Below are 17,868 nucleotides of genomic sequence, written 5' to 3' on the forward strand. Positions count from 1 at the left end.
TGATGGTTTAGGCTGGTGATGATGGTGGTTGTTTGGTGTTTGCGGGATGGGCGGTTGTTTAGGCTGAGCTGCTAGTGTTTGTTGTTGTTATTTGTGGTTGTAGCATGTGTGGAATAGGGCGGTTGACCGGCGGGATGAAGGCTGTTAGTTTCCTGGTGGGCGATGGGGCTGGGGCTGGGGTTCCGGTGGACAGTGTGGCTGGGGTGGCCAGGGAAGGGAAGGGGGTTTACTGATTTTTTTTATTTTTTTTGCTAATTAACTCTTAACATGTGTGTAAACACCCATTTGTGTCTCCCCAAAACCAAACCCAGGGATGAGTACCTTTCACGTCGAATCATAATTGAATGAAGTGAAAGTGTGGAAAGTCTAGTGTTGCGAATAGTTTTAATTTCTTTTCTCTTCTTTCTGTTTTTGAAAACTTATTTTTAAGAAAACAGCCAATCCAGTTTGGTTGGTCCATGATATGGGTCCGATAGTAGTGTAGTTGGATGGGGCTTGACAAGAGCTTTCCAACGATATATTATAAGCCCAATTCCGATGAATGTTGAGGAAGTTATGACCAATTTACTAAACTGGGCCCGTTTTGAGCCTTATATGCGGCCCAATGATTTAGGGGAGGACCTAATATAGATTTATCATTCCTAATGCAATTAGGAATGGTTTTAGTCTTCTAGATTCTTCTAGAAGGTTCTTTTCATTCCTAATTCAATTAGCATTGATAAATTGACTTTTGTTGACTTTTCAGAGTTTTAATTAAAATCAAAGAGCATTTTTGAGGGAAATACGATTTTATCCTCCTGTACGGCAATTTTTATCTGATTTTAGGAAAACGCGTGAATTTCCAGGTCAGCGCCAAATGCCAGCTGTAGCGCCTGGCGGTACGCTTGGCGCCTGGCGCCAGGGTCAGCGTCTGGCGCCAATAGCCAGCGTTGGCGCCAACCTTGTTTCATGTGCGCCGGACTCTGTTTTGATATTTTATCTTTTTGGCTGATTTTTCTTTATAAATAACGTCGTAAAAACTCCGTTTTCATTGACCTACAACCAATTCTCACCAACTCTCATCAAGATTCTCTTGATAACTCTCTCTCTCTCTCTCTTTCTAAACTAGCTTTTCTCAAATATAAAAATTCCGCATTCATTAGATCTAGAAACACCTAGCCATATTCGAAGTTGCCTTCGCTCTAGACGTGAAAGGTTTAATTTTTGAGGGTTTCGTCCCAAATCTCTCTTTGAATTATTTAATTTAATTGCTTTGTTTATTATTTTCCTTGAAGTTACTAACTCGTGTATTTTGTTATTAGAAAGAGGTACGAGGCATCAAAGTAAGTATTTTAATGGTTTTTTTTATTGATATTATTATGTAGAAATCATGTTTAGATTGTTATTTCGATTCCTAGTATCATGTCTAGGGTAACTTTAATATCAAGTATGATTAAAAGTATGATGCTTCCTATGTTCTTCCTAATATTTATGATTGTTAGTATCATGTTAGGGTTAAAGATTTGATTTTTATTGCTTAGTGACATGCTAGGGTTTGTTATTAATCTTGTTAGTATCATGCCTAGGATCTTGCTATGCTTTAACATGATTATTATTATTATTATTAATATGATTGTTATTATGATGATTATTGTTTTGATTATTATTATGATTATTCTTTATTCTTTATGATTATAATTGTTATAATTATTATTATTGATTATTTTTAATTATGATTGTTATGATTATATTTTTATTGTTTTTATTTTGATTATTATGTTGCTTGATATTTATTTTTATTGCTTGATCACACATTTTATGTATGTTTAAAGGGAATAGGTACTTGTAATCACGCTTAATAAGATAGTCGTGATAAACTAAGAAATGAATGTGAAGAATTGAAGATCTCGTTGAGTATGATTTTGACGCGAAGCATATTAGAGATTTTTGGAGGAAAATTTGAGCTATGTAGTTTCTGAAAACTCTTATAAGCACGTGCATGGCTACAAATTGGGCTTGCTGTGCTTTGGTGACGTGGGCCTTTTGGGTTTCAAAATTTTAAGCAGCCCAATCCTAATCAAATGGCCATGGCCGCACGTATGGGTAAATTTTTATGGGATCTATAAAAGTTTTATGTCATATTTGGATGTTTCCAACATTTTTGTCAAATATTTAATTTTTGACATTGAAAAATTCTAACAGAAACATTACTTTGAAACGGAGAGAGTATATAACAAATATACAAAATACTAAAAATAGGGGATACACGTATAAGAGTACAAGTATGTAAAGTTGAATGAGTTAAAAAAATGAAGTACTACCTCCGCTTCTTATTACTCGCAACAAATTCCATTTTTGGAAACTTCACATTACTCGCAACAACTTACTTTCTTTCCTTTTTTTAGTAAGTTTTTGACCATAAAATGACAATTTCACCCTTACTTTTTTTTATAAACATCCTAATTAAATTATAAATTTGTTCTTAATTATTACCTTAATCTCTAAGGTTAATTAATTTCACCTTATCAACATATTCATCCTAATTCATTCCCCTCCATCTACATCCAACATCTTCTTTCATAATCACCACCTTCAATGGACACCACCACCATCACCACCACCACTACCACCGACCACAACCACCATCACCACCGCCACTACCACCGACCACCACCACCACCAACTTCAACGGAAACCACCACCTACATCGCCGCCTTTGTTTTCTCTCTCTTCCTTTGCCTTTTGTTTCCTTATTTGGCTATGAAACCCAAATTCGAAGGTTTTTTTTTGTCAAATTTAACCATCAAAACTCTAGATCTAGAGATTTGAAGAGTTTTGATGGATAAAATTTGCACAATTAAAGCTTTAATTGATGATAGAGAATGGTTTGTGGGTTCATCGAAGGTTTGTTCGTGGTTGTTAGGTTCATGGGTGCGGTGGTGGTTTCGTGGGTTTGATTGAGGGTAAGGTTTTGATTTCGATTTCGTTGGTGGGTTTGGTTTTAGTTTCAGTTGTGGGTTTGATTAGGGTTCTGGGTTCGATTGAAGGTTTTGAGTTTTGATTGGTGGTGGTGGGTTCAAGGATTTTTGGGGTTTTGTGGGATTTCCAGATCTGTGCGTTTTGTGGGTTTCGCTGGTGGTGGTAGTGGTGGTGGGTTCAAGGGTTTTTGTGTTTTCGTGGGTTTTCCTGTGGGTTCAAGGGTTGGTGGTGGTGCTCGGTTCGTGGATGGTGGTGCGTCAGGGTGATGGTGGTGTTGGTGCGTCAGTGGTGATGGTGGTGTTGGTGCGTCGGTGATGATGGGTGGTGGTAGGTGGTCCCTGTGATGCTGGGTGGTGGTGGTGTGTTGTTCCGGTGATGCTCGCTGGTTGCGGTGATGCCTGGTGGTGTCATGGTGGTGGGTTATTTAATTTAATTAAGGTTAAATTTTTTTTTGGGTAGGATTAATAGTTAAGCATATACCCTTATTTTTCAATAATCACCCTTTCAATCTTTTGCCTCGGCCTCCGCAAACTTGTACTTTGTTGCGAGTAATAAAAAGCGGAGGTAGTACATTTTTGTTATGGTCTATGGGATGGGTGAATCATATCACTTGTAAATAATGTTTAAAATCTTTTAGTTATGTACTCCCTCCGTCCCTAAATTACATTCATGTTTGGAAATTTACACGGGAATTAAGGAGGGATGAATAAGACAAATAACAATAATTAGATAATGCAATGGGAATTACAAAGATAGATTAGTTATTACTCATGACATGTCATCAATCCTTTGCAAAAAAAAAGGACCAATCACATGCTCTTAATTGAAAATTTTTAACCAATCATATTCATTGTAATTTGGCACAAGGATTATGAGTGAGATTAGGTAAGGATGAGTGAGAAAGCATTAAATATAAAACAGAAAAAAAGAATTGATTTACTAAAAAAAAGTTACCAAAAATAGAAAGGAGGAATGTAATTTTGGAATAATAAAAATAGAAAGGAGGAATGTAATTTAGGGACGGATGGATTACTACTTATCAATTAATTAACAACTCTAATAATTTAATATAAATTTATGCAGTACGTGCATCCTGTAGTCCTACACCCACTGTAATAAATTTTATAATTAAAGTTTAATTTTAATAAATAAGTCGTTTACAGCACAAGTACAAAACCTTAAACTCTTTGTTTTGATAATGTGAAAATGTGATGATATACTACATGTGCATGACACATGAACAAACTTCTGGATACAAATTGTTAGTAGGGTCCATAATGATGTCATATAGGAAGGGCATGGGCAATTTGGTGGAAAAATTTAATGTTTTTGAAACTATAGATAATAATATATACAAGTATAAAAAAAATGTTGTAGGTGATAGTTTGTAAAACAACAACAATAGTAGATTGTTATTGCTAAAAAAATCCCAATAATGTATTAATGATCAAACTTGGTATGAGTAAAAATATTACTACCTCCGTTTCTTTTTAGTTGACACGTTTTGAATTTAGCACTATTCATCCACCTTCTTTTGACCGTATATTGTGCTTTATACGTAATGAAAAATATAGTCATGTGGGATCTTGTTAGATTCGTCACGTTATATACTTTCAAAATATCAACTTTTTATAATTTTTGCTTATCGATAATTAAAGATATTAATGATTGAATAAGTGCATTGGCAAACGTGACTAAAGAAACGTGTCAACTAAAAAGAAACGGAGGAAGTAGTATAATAAAAATTAGGGTAAATAATATCTTATGTCACTTATCTCGGAATTTAACGCATATAACATTGCATTAATGTATTATTATATTACCAACAACAAAAATACAACATTAAGTTATTACAATTACGATCTAATATCAAATTTACATAAAGTAGCTAGCTAGGTTGCATCTTGAAAAGAAATAAAACACACACACACCAAAAAAAAAAAAAAAAAAAAAAAAAAAAAAAAAAAAAAAAAACCCTCAACTCCGTGAATATGATTCAAGCCTATGATTTCATTGCAGTAGCTGAAATGGCAACATCGGCAACAATATGGAAAACATTCAGCATTGGCAGTTGGACTACTTGTAGAGGTAAGTTGCAATAGTCTGTAAAAGAGTAAGCACAAAAAGCATGAATGCAGCAATCACTGACAAAATTACCCAAGGATGATTGAAGTACTTGCTCCTCAAAATAGCCATCCATCGATGCCGACGTTTTGAAGCGTAGCAATTCAGAGCATTGCTGACATTGGAGTAAACCTTGTTTGAACCAATCACATTTTTGCCAATATTGTTGAAAAGCTTTACAACATCTTCATCACTTCCGAGTTGATTACGAAAAATTTTATTTTTAACCAACACTTGCACGTCTTCCACGGTGTCTATCAATTGATCAAGGAAGATAATATAATCAATGAAGTAAGAATCTCGGTGATAATGGCACTGTTCAAAATAAACCAAGTTCCGTAGGTAAGATTCTGTGGAATCTTGTATTATTAATTTCGAAATCGTGAGTTTTCCGTTATCAAATGTTATATCAAGTGGATTATCAGTTTCACCTGCCACAAATGTGACTCCTGCATCTTTTAGTTGCTTGGCAGTGTAACAAAGATGACGAATAGAATAATAACCAGTTTCTGCCTTGAGATGACGCTTACGCAGCCTATTACATAATGATGCCTATTATAACCAGTTTCTTGCTCATAACATTTGCGGATTTCATCTTCCTTACCCCTTACATATTCAATGTAAGGATTCAAGCTTTGACAAGCATTCTTGGGATGTTGAAGGAAGCTATTCAAGTAAATCCATTTAACCTTTTGCATGGGTTCTAGTTTTGGATCTTTATAGAATACGGGACCAATTGACATCGCTAAAGGCTGATAAAAATATTCATGCCCCTTCAACATATATTCAGGAACTTTATAAATGCACCAATTCTGGTTAAAGGAAATATTCAAGGAGTCCAACTCCTTATGCATTGAAATTAGCACCCCGTTGTTTTCATCTTGCGCTGTTATTTCAATTTGTATTGTGTTGTTTTCCATCTGTATTAATTGTAGAATGTTAGTATGTCTAATGTTTTCAAATTATTTTCTCAATATGTTAGGTAAAAGTTAACTAACGCCTCAGGGCGTTGAATAAGCTAGCTATAACTCCTATAAGTAGAAAATTAAAAGTAATATTAATTACATCGATCGATGCGTAACCTCTTTAGGTAATATTTTAAGTACTTACTCCGTAAGAAAATTTTGGTAAATAGACAAGGCCATATCCTTTTTCCACAATATACTCCTTTCGTTTTTTTTTTCTTTTCTTTTAAAATCTTATCATTATTTATTATTTTATTAAAAAAAAATCTTCTATAATACTCTCAATATATAAAAAAACATAATGTAATCACATTGAATTTTACTTGATTCATTTTAATATGTATTTTATTAATGTAAACTATATATATATATTTTTTATTATATTAAAATTCAATTAATTAAGTTATTGATGGTTAAAAAAATGCATTCACAAATGTACACCGTCAAAATGAAATAACATTATAAAATAGAGGGAATAGTTACTAAAAATATTTAAATTCGTAACAATGGTTATTTTGACATAAATGAATTTAATTTGGTTAAAAATTGTGTTAACTCAATAACTTCAGAGAACAATAATAACAAATCAATGAAAATATTTTTCATGTGTAAAAATAATTTAACTTCATTTATTAGTGATGAAAACAAGCCTTGTTTACATCACCTTAAATTTTCTATTTATATAAAGATAAATTAATTTTAGTGAAAACAAGTCAATTTATTCTTCAAAAATAAAACTATTAAGTTAAGTAAAAATAATTTTAACCGTTAAAAATTCAATAACTGTATAAAACTCATATAATAAAAAGACTGTAAAATAATTTAAGCTTAACGAAAATAATTTAAGTAATTAAGTTAAATAAATACCAGATTTAGAAAGCGAGACCAATGTAAGGGATATCATTGCGATTCTCCTTCAATCCACAAAGTCTTATATGTGGCCATCCATTAAGAGGGTTACTTCGTTAGTGTTATGGGGGTTACTCGTTCAGCTATCTAGCGGTTACTTCGTCAGTGTTATAGGGGCCGCTTATGGGTTACTTAGGGGTTACTTGGGTCAATATTACAAGAGTATGTATATTATGTATAAGGAAAACTAAATGAGACAAATAAACTAAAAAAATAAAGCTTAGTAAAATTGAAAGCTTGTTTTACATTATTCATAATAATGTCATAATAAAAATTAAGGCAACATATTAAAATACTTAATATTTAAATTATATGAAAAACAATTGCGGGGACTTAGGGCTAATTGTAAAGCTGTAGCCGCCTCGAATAGTAATATACGAGTACTCGAGTAGTATAGAATGTACATTAGCAAGTGTGAAAACTCTAACATCGCAAGCAATTAAATAAGAATGGAAGTTAACAAGTAGTGTATGATTGGCATGATTATACGTATATATGGGAATTCTAAAGAAGGGGTAGAAAATGAACGAAGTAGTAATGATTTATTTACATTCAATCAAAGTATTACTAAATCTTATAGTACGTAAAGATAGCAATCAAGATTTAAGAGTAGGCAAATAAATGATATAAAATGAAAGAGAAATAATAAACGTACCAGATAATATCAGGAGCTCAAGAGTTGCACGTACCACAGAGCAAACTAATACAAGTAAGAGAAAGAGATAAAGTAGCAATGTAGGAGGAATCACTAGCTAATAATTGATGACAAAGTTATAATGAGATGAATTCTTCCTTCTAACTCCGTATTTAAAAGGACATAATTAAAGCTTACTTAAATTTTTTTATTAATATATTTAAGTTGTAGTACTTGTTTGCATTAATGCGGCAATATAATTAGAGTGTTGACTTCCCTCAAAAAAAAAAAAAAAAAAAAAAAAAAAGGTGTTGACTTAATTACTTCGCTCAGTAATATTTTATTCTTATTATATTTAGGGTAATGACATGCATATACAACCCTTATTAGAGTTGACTATAAGCAATAAACTTGTATGTAGAAACATACGTAGCATATAAAAATATTGTACGCATCCTTTTTTCAGAATATTTTTATATGTAATCTAGAAAGTTTCTTATGCATTAGTATATTTAAGGATATTTTGTGAAAAACTACCTTTTAAACTTTGAATTTTGCGAAAAACTACCCTATTAAACTAGAAAGACCGTATTTAAAAGCTAAGAAGAGTTGCTTAGCTTGGCCAATACATTGCCTATCACATAACGATTTTTGTTTAGCAACCCTCTTAATTATCTTGATTTAATTAGGAATTGAATTTGCTAAAATATATACTCAAATGTACGTAGTGCGTAACAAAAAACACAACTAGGTGGTCCAAAACATCTACTAGTTAGTCCCAATATAAAAGACTATAGATTAGTTTGCCTATAATCGAAGAATAATTTTCGAAATTCATACACACGATGAGAATCCTAACAATTTCTATTATTCATATTGTTTGCAACGGATTAAGCATACGTAGAATAAAACACATAACCCATAGCATACATAAATTTTGATTTTAGATATCCTTTATTTAATTTTGGACGTACCCAAAATTTAAATTAACAGTAAAGACTTTATACAGTTATCATGCATCAACCTTGTTTTTGGTTTGGAGTGTCAAATAATATGATTGGACATTCTCATTGTGTTAGGGTATGATGAAATAATATATATATAAACAAATCAATTCATTAATAAAAAGTCATCCGGCATCTACAATTGAAATCTAAGGGCCTGTTCACATTTACTTAATTTCAGTTCAGTTCAGTTCAGCTCCAATCAGTTCAGTTCAGTTCAGCTCCAATCACTTCAGTTCAGCTCCTAATTTCCTTCTCTCATAAAATATTCATTTCAGCTCAGTTCAGTTCAGCTCCAATCAGTTCAGTTAGTTCAGTTCAGCTCCTAATTTCCTTCTCTCATAATATATTCATTTCAGCTCAGTTCAGTTCAGTTCAGTTCCAATCAGTTCAGTTCAATTCAGTTCAGCTCCAATCAGTTCAGTTTAGTTTAGTTCAGTTTAGTAAATGTGAACAGGCCCTAAATTATCAAATACATAAAATTGAATCAAATTACGGATTCCTTCATCAAAGCTACGATCATTTAAAAGATTTTGAACTGTACATCTCTCGCACACACTGACACACCGCTGGAATATACAACCTTTTTAGAGAGATGGTTTATATAGTTTTACACACTATGGGTAACTTTTGATAGCTTATGGCTAACTTTTGATAATTTTCATATGTTCCATTTTAATTTACCAATTCTGCTTATGGGTAACTTTTCATTTTCTTATGTTCATTTTTATATCTTACCAATTTTGCTTAATTCCCTTTGTAATAAAGAAATAAAATATCCTAATTAATTTGATTGCAATAACTTTTAAATATTTTTTTATTGGGATTATACAATACTTATCTGGGTCTACCTAATTTGATTGTAATAACTTTTAAATATTTTTTATTGGGATTCTACAATACTTAACTGGGTTTACCTAATTTGATTGTAATAACTTTTAAATATTTTTTATTGGGATTCTACAATAATTAATTGGGTCTACCTAATTTGATTGTATAATCTTCAAATTAAGACTTTGTAATACTTATTGGGACTACCTAATTTAGTAATTTGATTGTAATAACCATCACATATAAACTATATTGGGACTCTATAATACTTAACTGAGATTGCCTAATTTGATTGTATAAACATTCAAATATCTTCATGGATCTATATAATACTTATTCGAACAACCTAATTTGAATATTTATGCATTAAAAGCATACCTTTTTTTTATTATTATTTTATTTGGGGCTACACTGTGATCGTTTGGGACATCCTAATTCCTAATTACATTATTGTTATTATTCATATATTTAACATGATATCTAAAATAAATTTGGTGAAATATTCATAGATACATTAATTTAGGTAAAAACTTAAATATATAATTTTATTGAACAAAAGATTGAATATAAAGATTGAATTTAGGTACATACTCTCGGATAGGGGTGGCAATTCGGGTCAGCAGGTCGGGTTCGGGTCAGATTTCGGGTCGATTTTGGGTTATGCTTAGAAACTATTAAAAATAGTGTAAAACTCAATATTATTACGAAATATGAAATTTGGGTCAAATCGGGTCGAATTCGGGTTGTTCGGGTTCGGTTCAAGTCGGGTTCGGGTCTCTCTCAGTAACTTCGGGTCGGGTTCGGGTCGGGTTTTCGTGTCGGGTCAGGGTTTGCCAGCCCTACTCTCGGATACTTTGACTGCAATAATACTATAAAGATTGAATATACCACAAGATATACTATAAACATTAGTTTATAATATTGTGAATTGTAATGTTGCCTTTCCTTTCCTTTTCATTGCATAACGTTTATATTAGTATGACAATTCAATTTACATTGAAATGAACATAAATAGATCACATGTATGATGTATGTGATAACTTTTAGTCTTCTTATGCTAAAGTTTTTCGTATAAATCCATATTCAACTTTGATAAAATAAATAATAAATAGAAAGTTGATCATAGTATATCGATAAATAAATAATATAAAATGTAGTAAAATTTTTATGTTTGGATAAAAAAATAAGAATGTTATTAATTGAAACAACTATACTTAGGAAAAGAAATATTTTTTTTGAAGTAAATCAATTAAATTTAGGAAAAGATAAGTTATTTAACTATTATATATATATATATATATATATATATATATATATATATATATATATATATATATATATATATATATATATAAATAAATAAAGGGGAGTCACGTAGAATTTAATTTTTTCAGCGCGCCGCATAGGATAATAAATTTTAGTGGTAGCCAATTAAATATGAGATTATTAATTTTTTTTAGAATTAAATAATTTAACACGTAAGTAAAATTGGTGAATGAGATAATCCAGTTTAAATTAATTAAATATAATATATTATCTTTTAATATCAGGAATTTTATCTAAACATTTAACAATTTTTAGCACATAAATATATATGTAAAAATATTATTTTTAAAAATTCAAACATACCGTGTATCGCACGGGCTTCATCTATTATACATTATTATAATCTTAACAAGAAAGATTATTTTTATTACTGGGAAAGAATATTCTTATAAAGTTATAAACTTATAACTATCCATACTACAAAAAAAAAAGGTATGTCAATACTTGTACCTGTACCGCTGTACGCCATCACCAATGTATAAAAACTAAGAATTGCTAATGAAAACTATTTATTGTTGATAAAACTATTAAATAAAATTTATTTAACATACTTTGTAGGATGATATTTTATCTATGGAAAAGATTCTTCCCTCATATTAAGATTTTATTTTTATTTATTTACATAATTGAAATAATTAAAATATAGGGAAAGATTTTATCTATGGAAAAGATTCCTCCCTCATATCCCCAAATCACGCCTACTCCTTTCAAAAAAAAAAAATTAAAAAAAAAAAAATCCTACAGAAATAGCCAGTTTATACAAAAAAAAAAAAAAAAAATACGTCGTAGCTAAAATTATGGAAACACATCTTTCAGGTTATATATCTTGATTTATGTTTTTTTTTTTAAAAAAATATCTTGTTTTATTTTTTATTTTTATTTGTCTTCAACCTAAAATCATGTCATAGCTCGAACGTTCAACAATGGCGGATAATATTCATGATTTCATACGAGTAATCAAAGTTAAACACAAAGTAATACGATTAATCCAGAAATTAATTCTTAAATCATCAAATAAATAATATAAAAACAGAAAATTAATTCTTAACATTCAACAATGTTGTATTAATCTTGAAATCATATGATTAATCAAATGTTAACACAAAATCATATTATAATAAGCAATTTTTTAAACAATGATACCAATAAATAAATTGATTATAATTTATGAAATTAAACTAAATATAAAAATTTAATTAATTTGAACCAGAAGAATGAATGTTGTAGGTTGAACATGAAGGTTTTAGATGATATAGGTTGAAGATGAATATTTATAATTTGAAAGATATTATTATTCAATTTTATAAAAGAAAACAAAAAAAAAAAAAAAAAAAAGCGTTTGAACAAATTAATTTAACCAAACAAGACTTAATAATTTGATGACTAGACTTGATGATTTAATCTCTTATTGTTGTCGACCATAGTCGTCCGATGACTATACATATATATATATATAGATTTTTTATTTTTTTTAATTAAACTCACCCACCTTTTAATTCTTTTTTTTTTTTTTTTTCATTTTTTTCTTACTCGTCCGCATACCATATCAACAAACTCTTTCCAATTGCTTCCTATGAATGAAAATTAAATAATAAACATCAAAACCAAATATGTTCAGAGCTGGTAAATAAAATCACGAATTTCACAGACTTTGGAGATACTTGGCTAAACTATTGATAGATGTAGGATTATGGATCATATTACTAACATGCATAAAGAGCAAACTTTTCATTCGTTCTCTCAATAAAAGTATTCTAGTTTTGACATCAATCAATCAATGCCATCTCCAAAGATCATATCTTAATTATCGGCCATGTAATAATGAGTAGCATCCTTAAAGGAAACCTACGTTCCGAATGGTTTTTGATAGATATTATAGGATTATTATAATATTTGTCGCAGAGCTAGGATATATTTGTACATATTTGTGATATAGTTTGTATTCTTATCGTACTAGGTTTCCTAACAGGATTAAGACTAGTATTAAAACACTATATATATATTATTCAATGGTATACACCAATAAAAAAGGAGTTTTGTCGAAATATAACAGTTTTAGATATTGATGCTGATTTTTGAGTATGACAAAGGGAAACTGATTTTCCAAGAGAATTAAATCTCTGCTCAAGAAACCGCATAGTTCTTAACCTTTGCCAATCCTCCAACGAAGAATGGAGTTAATTTTATATGAGGACTATAATTTAGGGACAAAGGGAGTAGTTAAATAATTTGTCCACAACATGGGTACAAACTAGTACAAAACCTTCAACTTTTTATTTTGATTATGTGATACATATACTACATATTTGTGACACCCAATACTTCTTGATAAAAGTCGAAAAAAACCATTAGCTAGTGGGGTTCACAATGATGTCATATAGGAGGGGCTTGGGCAATTTGGTGGAAAAAATTTAATGTTTTTGAAAACGATAGATAATAATATAGACATGTACAAAATATACATTTTAGGTGATTTAAAATTGAGTTGTTTTATTTTTTATTTTTTTTAACAATTAGTATGAAACGGAAGAAGTAAGTCAATTCAAGAGGGGTTTAGGGTATTACCCATAATGTTTTTCATACGTATTACCCGTACTTAATGTTCATATTCCGTTTATACAAATATAATAAATGTATTAAGGAGTAATATAATTACTATTGCACCAAAAATTTATATAAGTAATTTAGGAATTTTTGTGTTAGAAACTACCTAAGTCTTTTTTTTTTTTTTCTTTTCTGAAAGAAACTACCTAAACTAATACGGAGTATAATTTAGATTTTGTAATAAATTATCTTATTAAAAAAAAAGTTGTACGGAATAATCTATTACAATAAAAAAAATATTGCAAAGACCATATGTTAACTTTTTATCATTGACTCACCTCTCCACCATTGACCACCCACGTGTCACTCATATGGCTTTTAAAAGTTTTTTTTTTTTTTTTTTTTAACTTATTTTTTTTTTCCTATGCTCCACCAGCAGTGCCACCTTCCTCACCACTAAAATTATGTAAAACTCCAATTAGAACTTCTTTAGATATTGTGTCTCAAAAATAAAGATAGCAACTTGGTATGTCTAAAACATGTTAGTATAAAAAAATTACGTAAACCATATCATATGTCACTAATTTCCGAAAGTCCGAATTGAAGGCATAAAGCATTGCGTTTATGGATTAATACCAACAACAAAATACAACATTAAGTTACAATTATGATCTAATATCAAAGGTTGCATCTTGAAAAAAAAAAAAAAAAAAAAAACCTCAACACGGTGAATATGTTCAAGTCTGTGATTTTATTGCAGTAGCTGACATGGCAACATCGGCAAGAATCTTCAAAACATTCAGCAATGGCAGTTGGACTAGTTGTAGATGAAAGCTGCAATAGTCTGTAAAAGAGTAAGCACAAAAATTATGATTGCAGCGATCACTGACATAATTGCCCATGGATGATTGAAGTATTTGCTCCTCAAAATAGCCATCCATTGATTCCGACGTTTTGAAGCGTAGCAATTCAGATCATTGCTGACATTGGAGTAAACCTTGTGTGATGAAATTACATTTTTGCCAATATTGTTGAAAAGATTTACAACATCTTCATCACTCCCCAGAGAATTGATGAAAATCTTGTTTCTAACTAACACTTGCACGTCTTCTACGGTGTCTAATTGTCTATCAATTCATCAAGGAAGAAAATATAATCAATGAAGTAAGTATCTTTCAAATAATGGCACTGTTCAAAATAAACCAAGTTCCGCAGGTGAGTTTGAGTTTCATCATATATTTTTAATTTCGAAATCGCGAGTTTCCCATTAGCAAATGTAACATCAAGTGGATTGTCAGTTTCACCTGCCACAAATGTCACTCCTGCGTCTTCTAAATGCTTGGCAGTGAAAGACAACTAAAGGTTCATCAAACCCGACCAAAACTGAGCTCAACAAACAGTAGACCAGGAATGTAGCATCAAGCACTACCATTTCAACAAACTCGTCGTTAGAGAGCTTAAATTCTTGCTGATAACATTTGCGGATTTCCTCTTCCTTACCCCTTACATAATCAACATAAGTATTCAAGTTTCGATTAGCATTTTCGGGATGTTGAAGGAAGCTATTCAAGTAAATCCATTTAACCTCTTGCATGAGTGCTAGTTTTGCATCCTTATAGTATATAGGACCAATTGACATCACTAAAGGCTGATAAAAATATTCATACCCCTTCAACATAAGCTCAGGCACTTTATAAATGCAACAATTGTTAATGGAAGCATTGAACGATACCACCTTGTTACGCATTGAAGTTAGCACCCCGTTGTTTTCATCTTGCTCTGTTATAATTTCATTTTGTAGAGTGTTGTTTTCCATCTGTATTAAATGTATAATGTAAGTATAGGTCTAGTTTATTCAAACAATTTCACTCCAAAGCACTGTACTTATCAATAAGTATTGAACGTAATCACTACATGTAGTAGACTTTTCAAATCTCAAACATTCGAAGCATAGAAATGATAACATATGCTTCACCTTATACTCGTAGTTTTGATTTACAAAAATATAGCTTTTAAGAAACTTATTTACGGTTTTGCATTGGAATGAAACTTATTTACGAAAATATAGTCCACGTAGGCTTGGAGATACATTTGGGGTAATTTTTTTTCTTTAGTGACAAACCGCTACCTTAAGTAGCGGTTATAGTCCAAAACCGCTACTTGAGGTAGCGGTTTGTCATTAGTACTCTAAGTAAAGAGACATTTAATCAATCTATGAATGGTAAAACCGCTACCTCAAGTAGCGGTTTTAGTACATAAACCGCTACTTGAGGTAGCGGTTTTACTTTGAAAAATAAAAAAAATAAAATAAAAACTTATCCGAGCCTACGTGGACAGTAATCTCGTAACTAAGTTTTATTCCGACGCAAAAGTGTAAATAAGTTTTAAAATAACCATACTTTTGTAAATCGTTTTTATACCTTTCAATCTTTGATCAAATTCAATTTACCTCATCAACTGGAAATTTTAAGTAAAGTGTTTTGAGTTTGGGGGTTGATTTTTTTTCAAAAAAATAAAAATAAATAAATAAATAAAAATTGGTGGGACTTAGGCCATATTTTTTTCCCCATTAAAAAATAATAGTCCGCCCTTCCTTTATTGCTTTCCATTTAAAAGCTTATTATTATTTATAATAAGATAAGAAAGTCTTATGTATTGCTGCATAATGTAACTATATTGGGTTTTACTTAATTCGTTTAAAACGAACAACTTATCAATATTTAATTGTCGTATTTTTTACTAATATGCAACTAATAAAGTAATGCATTGATAATGTACACAATCAAAACAAGAAAATTATGAAACATGTAGAGTATTTAATAAAAATATAATTGAATTAGTAAAATAGTTACTTCAACAAAAGAAAGTTAGATTTTTTTTTTTTAAAATATCGATTTAGTTAAATAAATACTTTAAAGAACAATAATAAATTAAATAATAATGAATTGATGAAAATAATTTTTAATCCATGAAAATAATTTAACTTCATTGAGAGCATGCCTTAAATTATTAAGGGTACTATGTGTTGGAATATTTGCTTTAAATTATTAGTGGTTAGTTAACTCCTAATGTAAAGGAATATGTTATCCTAAGTTATAAGTTTGTATAAGTAGAGTAAAAAAGTAGTACTGGATTAATGATCATGGGATCATGCCTATATGTTCCTAACTTTTTGCTTAGTTTTGCTCTATATACACATATGTTGCTAACTTGCTATATGCCTATATTGGCTATATAGTACGATTATATAGTAAGAAGGTATGTTAGGTCCACCTTGATCGTCTTACCACCATCACCCCCTGTCATCGGTTGTCACAAATTCTCTCGGGAAGAAAAAAAAATATATATTTAAATTTGCAGTGAACTCTCACCCTCCTTTCACTCGTAAATTATGAAAATGACATGTGAAAAAAAATCGGATCAAACCTAAGCTCTTGATACCATGATAAAATATAATGAATATTTCTCTCTGTATTTCATATCAATCTCAATAGCCATGTACAATAATATATAGCATAGGGAACTTGGAGGGCAAGGCCAAAATATTCCCAAGATAAACACAAGATCTCCTAAAATATCTATTCACAATATTCCCAAATATTATCTTTCCTAATAAATTAAATACAAATTAATGTAAAGGTAGTATTATAATCTCCCCTCTCATCTATTTATAATTTCAACAGTTCAACTAAAATAATTTTAGTAATTAAGTTAAATTAATACCTGATAAAGAAAACAGGATCAATATAAGGGAGATATTAGAGCGATTCTAAGCTCTTTCAATTATAGGGAGTATATTATGGGGAAAAAACTAAAAAGTGAATCAAAGCATATGAAATTGAAAGCTTATCTTACGTTCATATTAATTTCTTAATAAAAAGGAAGACAACACATTAAAATACTCCATATCTAAGCTATATGAAAAGCAAATGTAGGGACTTACGGTAAACCGCAAAGAACTGAAAGAAGTTGCAACAATTGGATTGAGCACGACGTACACCGCGCCTTGCAAGGTACCCCCGTAGAAAGTGAAATAAATAATATAAACTTTGAATGAAAAATATGAAGTAAGTTTTATGTGTAAATCTTTGCCTTGGACTGGTTTTCTTTTTATACTGCTTGCAGCTTCATCTTGACAATATTGTTTTACACTTACAATCAAAAGTAATGTTCAAACAACGCAAATAAGAATATGATAAAGTAAATGTAGCGATATGAATTAAAGAATAAAATAGTATTCTTTTCCACAATTGGAAGGTTTAGAAATACTTCTGTAAGCCATTCAAGTTATTAATATATTCCCTTTATCTTAAAATCTTAAGAGATGATGTGTTAACTATAGCCTGAGTTGCATTTTTCATCAAGAGAGAGAGAATTCACCTTACAAGTCTATGGGAATTTCATCTTATAATCATATGACATACAATAAGAGAAGTAGGCTCCTTAGCCTGCATTTTTTCACTAGCTTTCCCTTTGAAATAATAGGATAAGTTGGACCATGTACTCATTACTCAAGCCATTTAAGGTCCCTAACGGTGGCCCTGATGACTCTAATACCATGTTAAATACAGGC

General features: G+C 30.4%; 1 protein-coding gene across 1 annotated transcript; it reads right to left on the minus strand.

The window, feature by feature from the left end:
• Positions 1-4,901: 4,901 nt before the first annotated feature.
• On the minus strand, positions 4,902-17,433 carry LOC110722978 (UPF0481 protein At3g47200-like). The gene is made up of 5 exons (XM_021902249.1): positions 17,239-17,433; positions 14,600-15,111; positions 14,186-14,422; positions 14,014-14,139; positions 4,902-5,617 (listed from the first exon to the last, which is right to left on the minus strand). The coding sequence occupies exons 2-5, from the start codon at positions 15,109-15,111 to the stop codon at positions 5,035-5,037; spliced, it is 1,458 nt and encodes a 485-aa protein (XP_021757941.1). The 5' UTR covers positions 17,239-17,433; the 3' UTR covers positions 4,902-5,034.
• Between the last annotated feature and the right edge of the window lie 435 nt (positions 17,434-17,868).

This window comes from Chenopodium quinoa, unplaced genomic scaffold (genome assembly GCF_001683475.1).
Source record: "Chenopodium quinoa cultivar QQ74 unplaced genomic scaffold, ASM168347v1, whole genome shotgun sequence".
Lineage (NCBI taxonomy): Eukaryota > Viridiplantae > Streptophyta > Magnoliopsida > Caryophyllales > Amaranthaceae > Chenopodium > Chenopodium quinoa.

Bases quoted from the DNA above. Each gene is read 5' to 3' on its own strand.
- LOC110722978 (XM_021902249.1), bottom strand. From the start codon at position 15,111: ATGGAAAACAACACTCTACAAAATGAAATTATAACAGAGCAAGATGAA. The intron at 14,423-14,599 runs GTGAAACTGACA...ATGAATTGATAG, and splicing joins AGGAGTGACATTTGTGGCAG to ACAATTAGACACCGTAGAAG. The intron at 5,618-14,013 runs GTTTTTTTTTTT...ATTATGTAATAG, and splicing joins AACATATTCACCGTGTTGAG to GCTGCGTAAGCGTCATCTCA.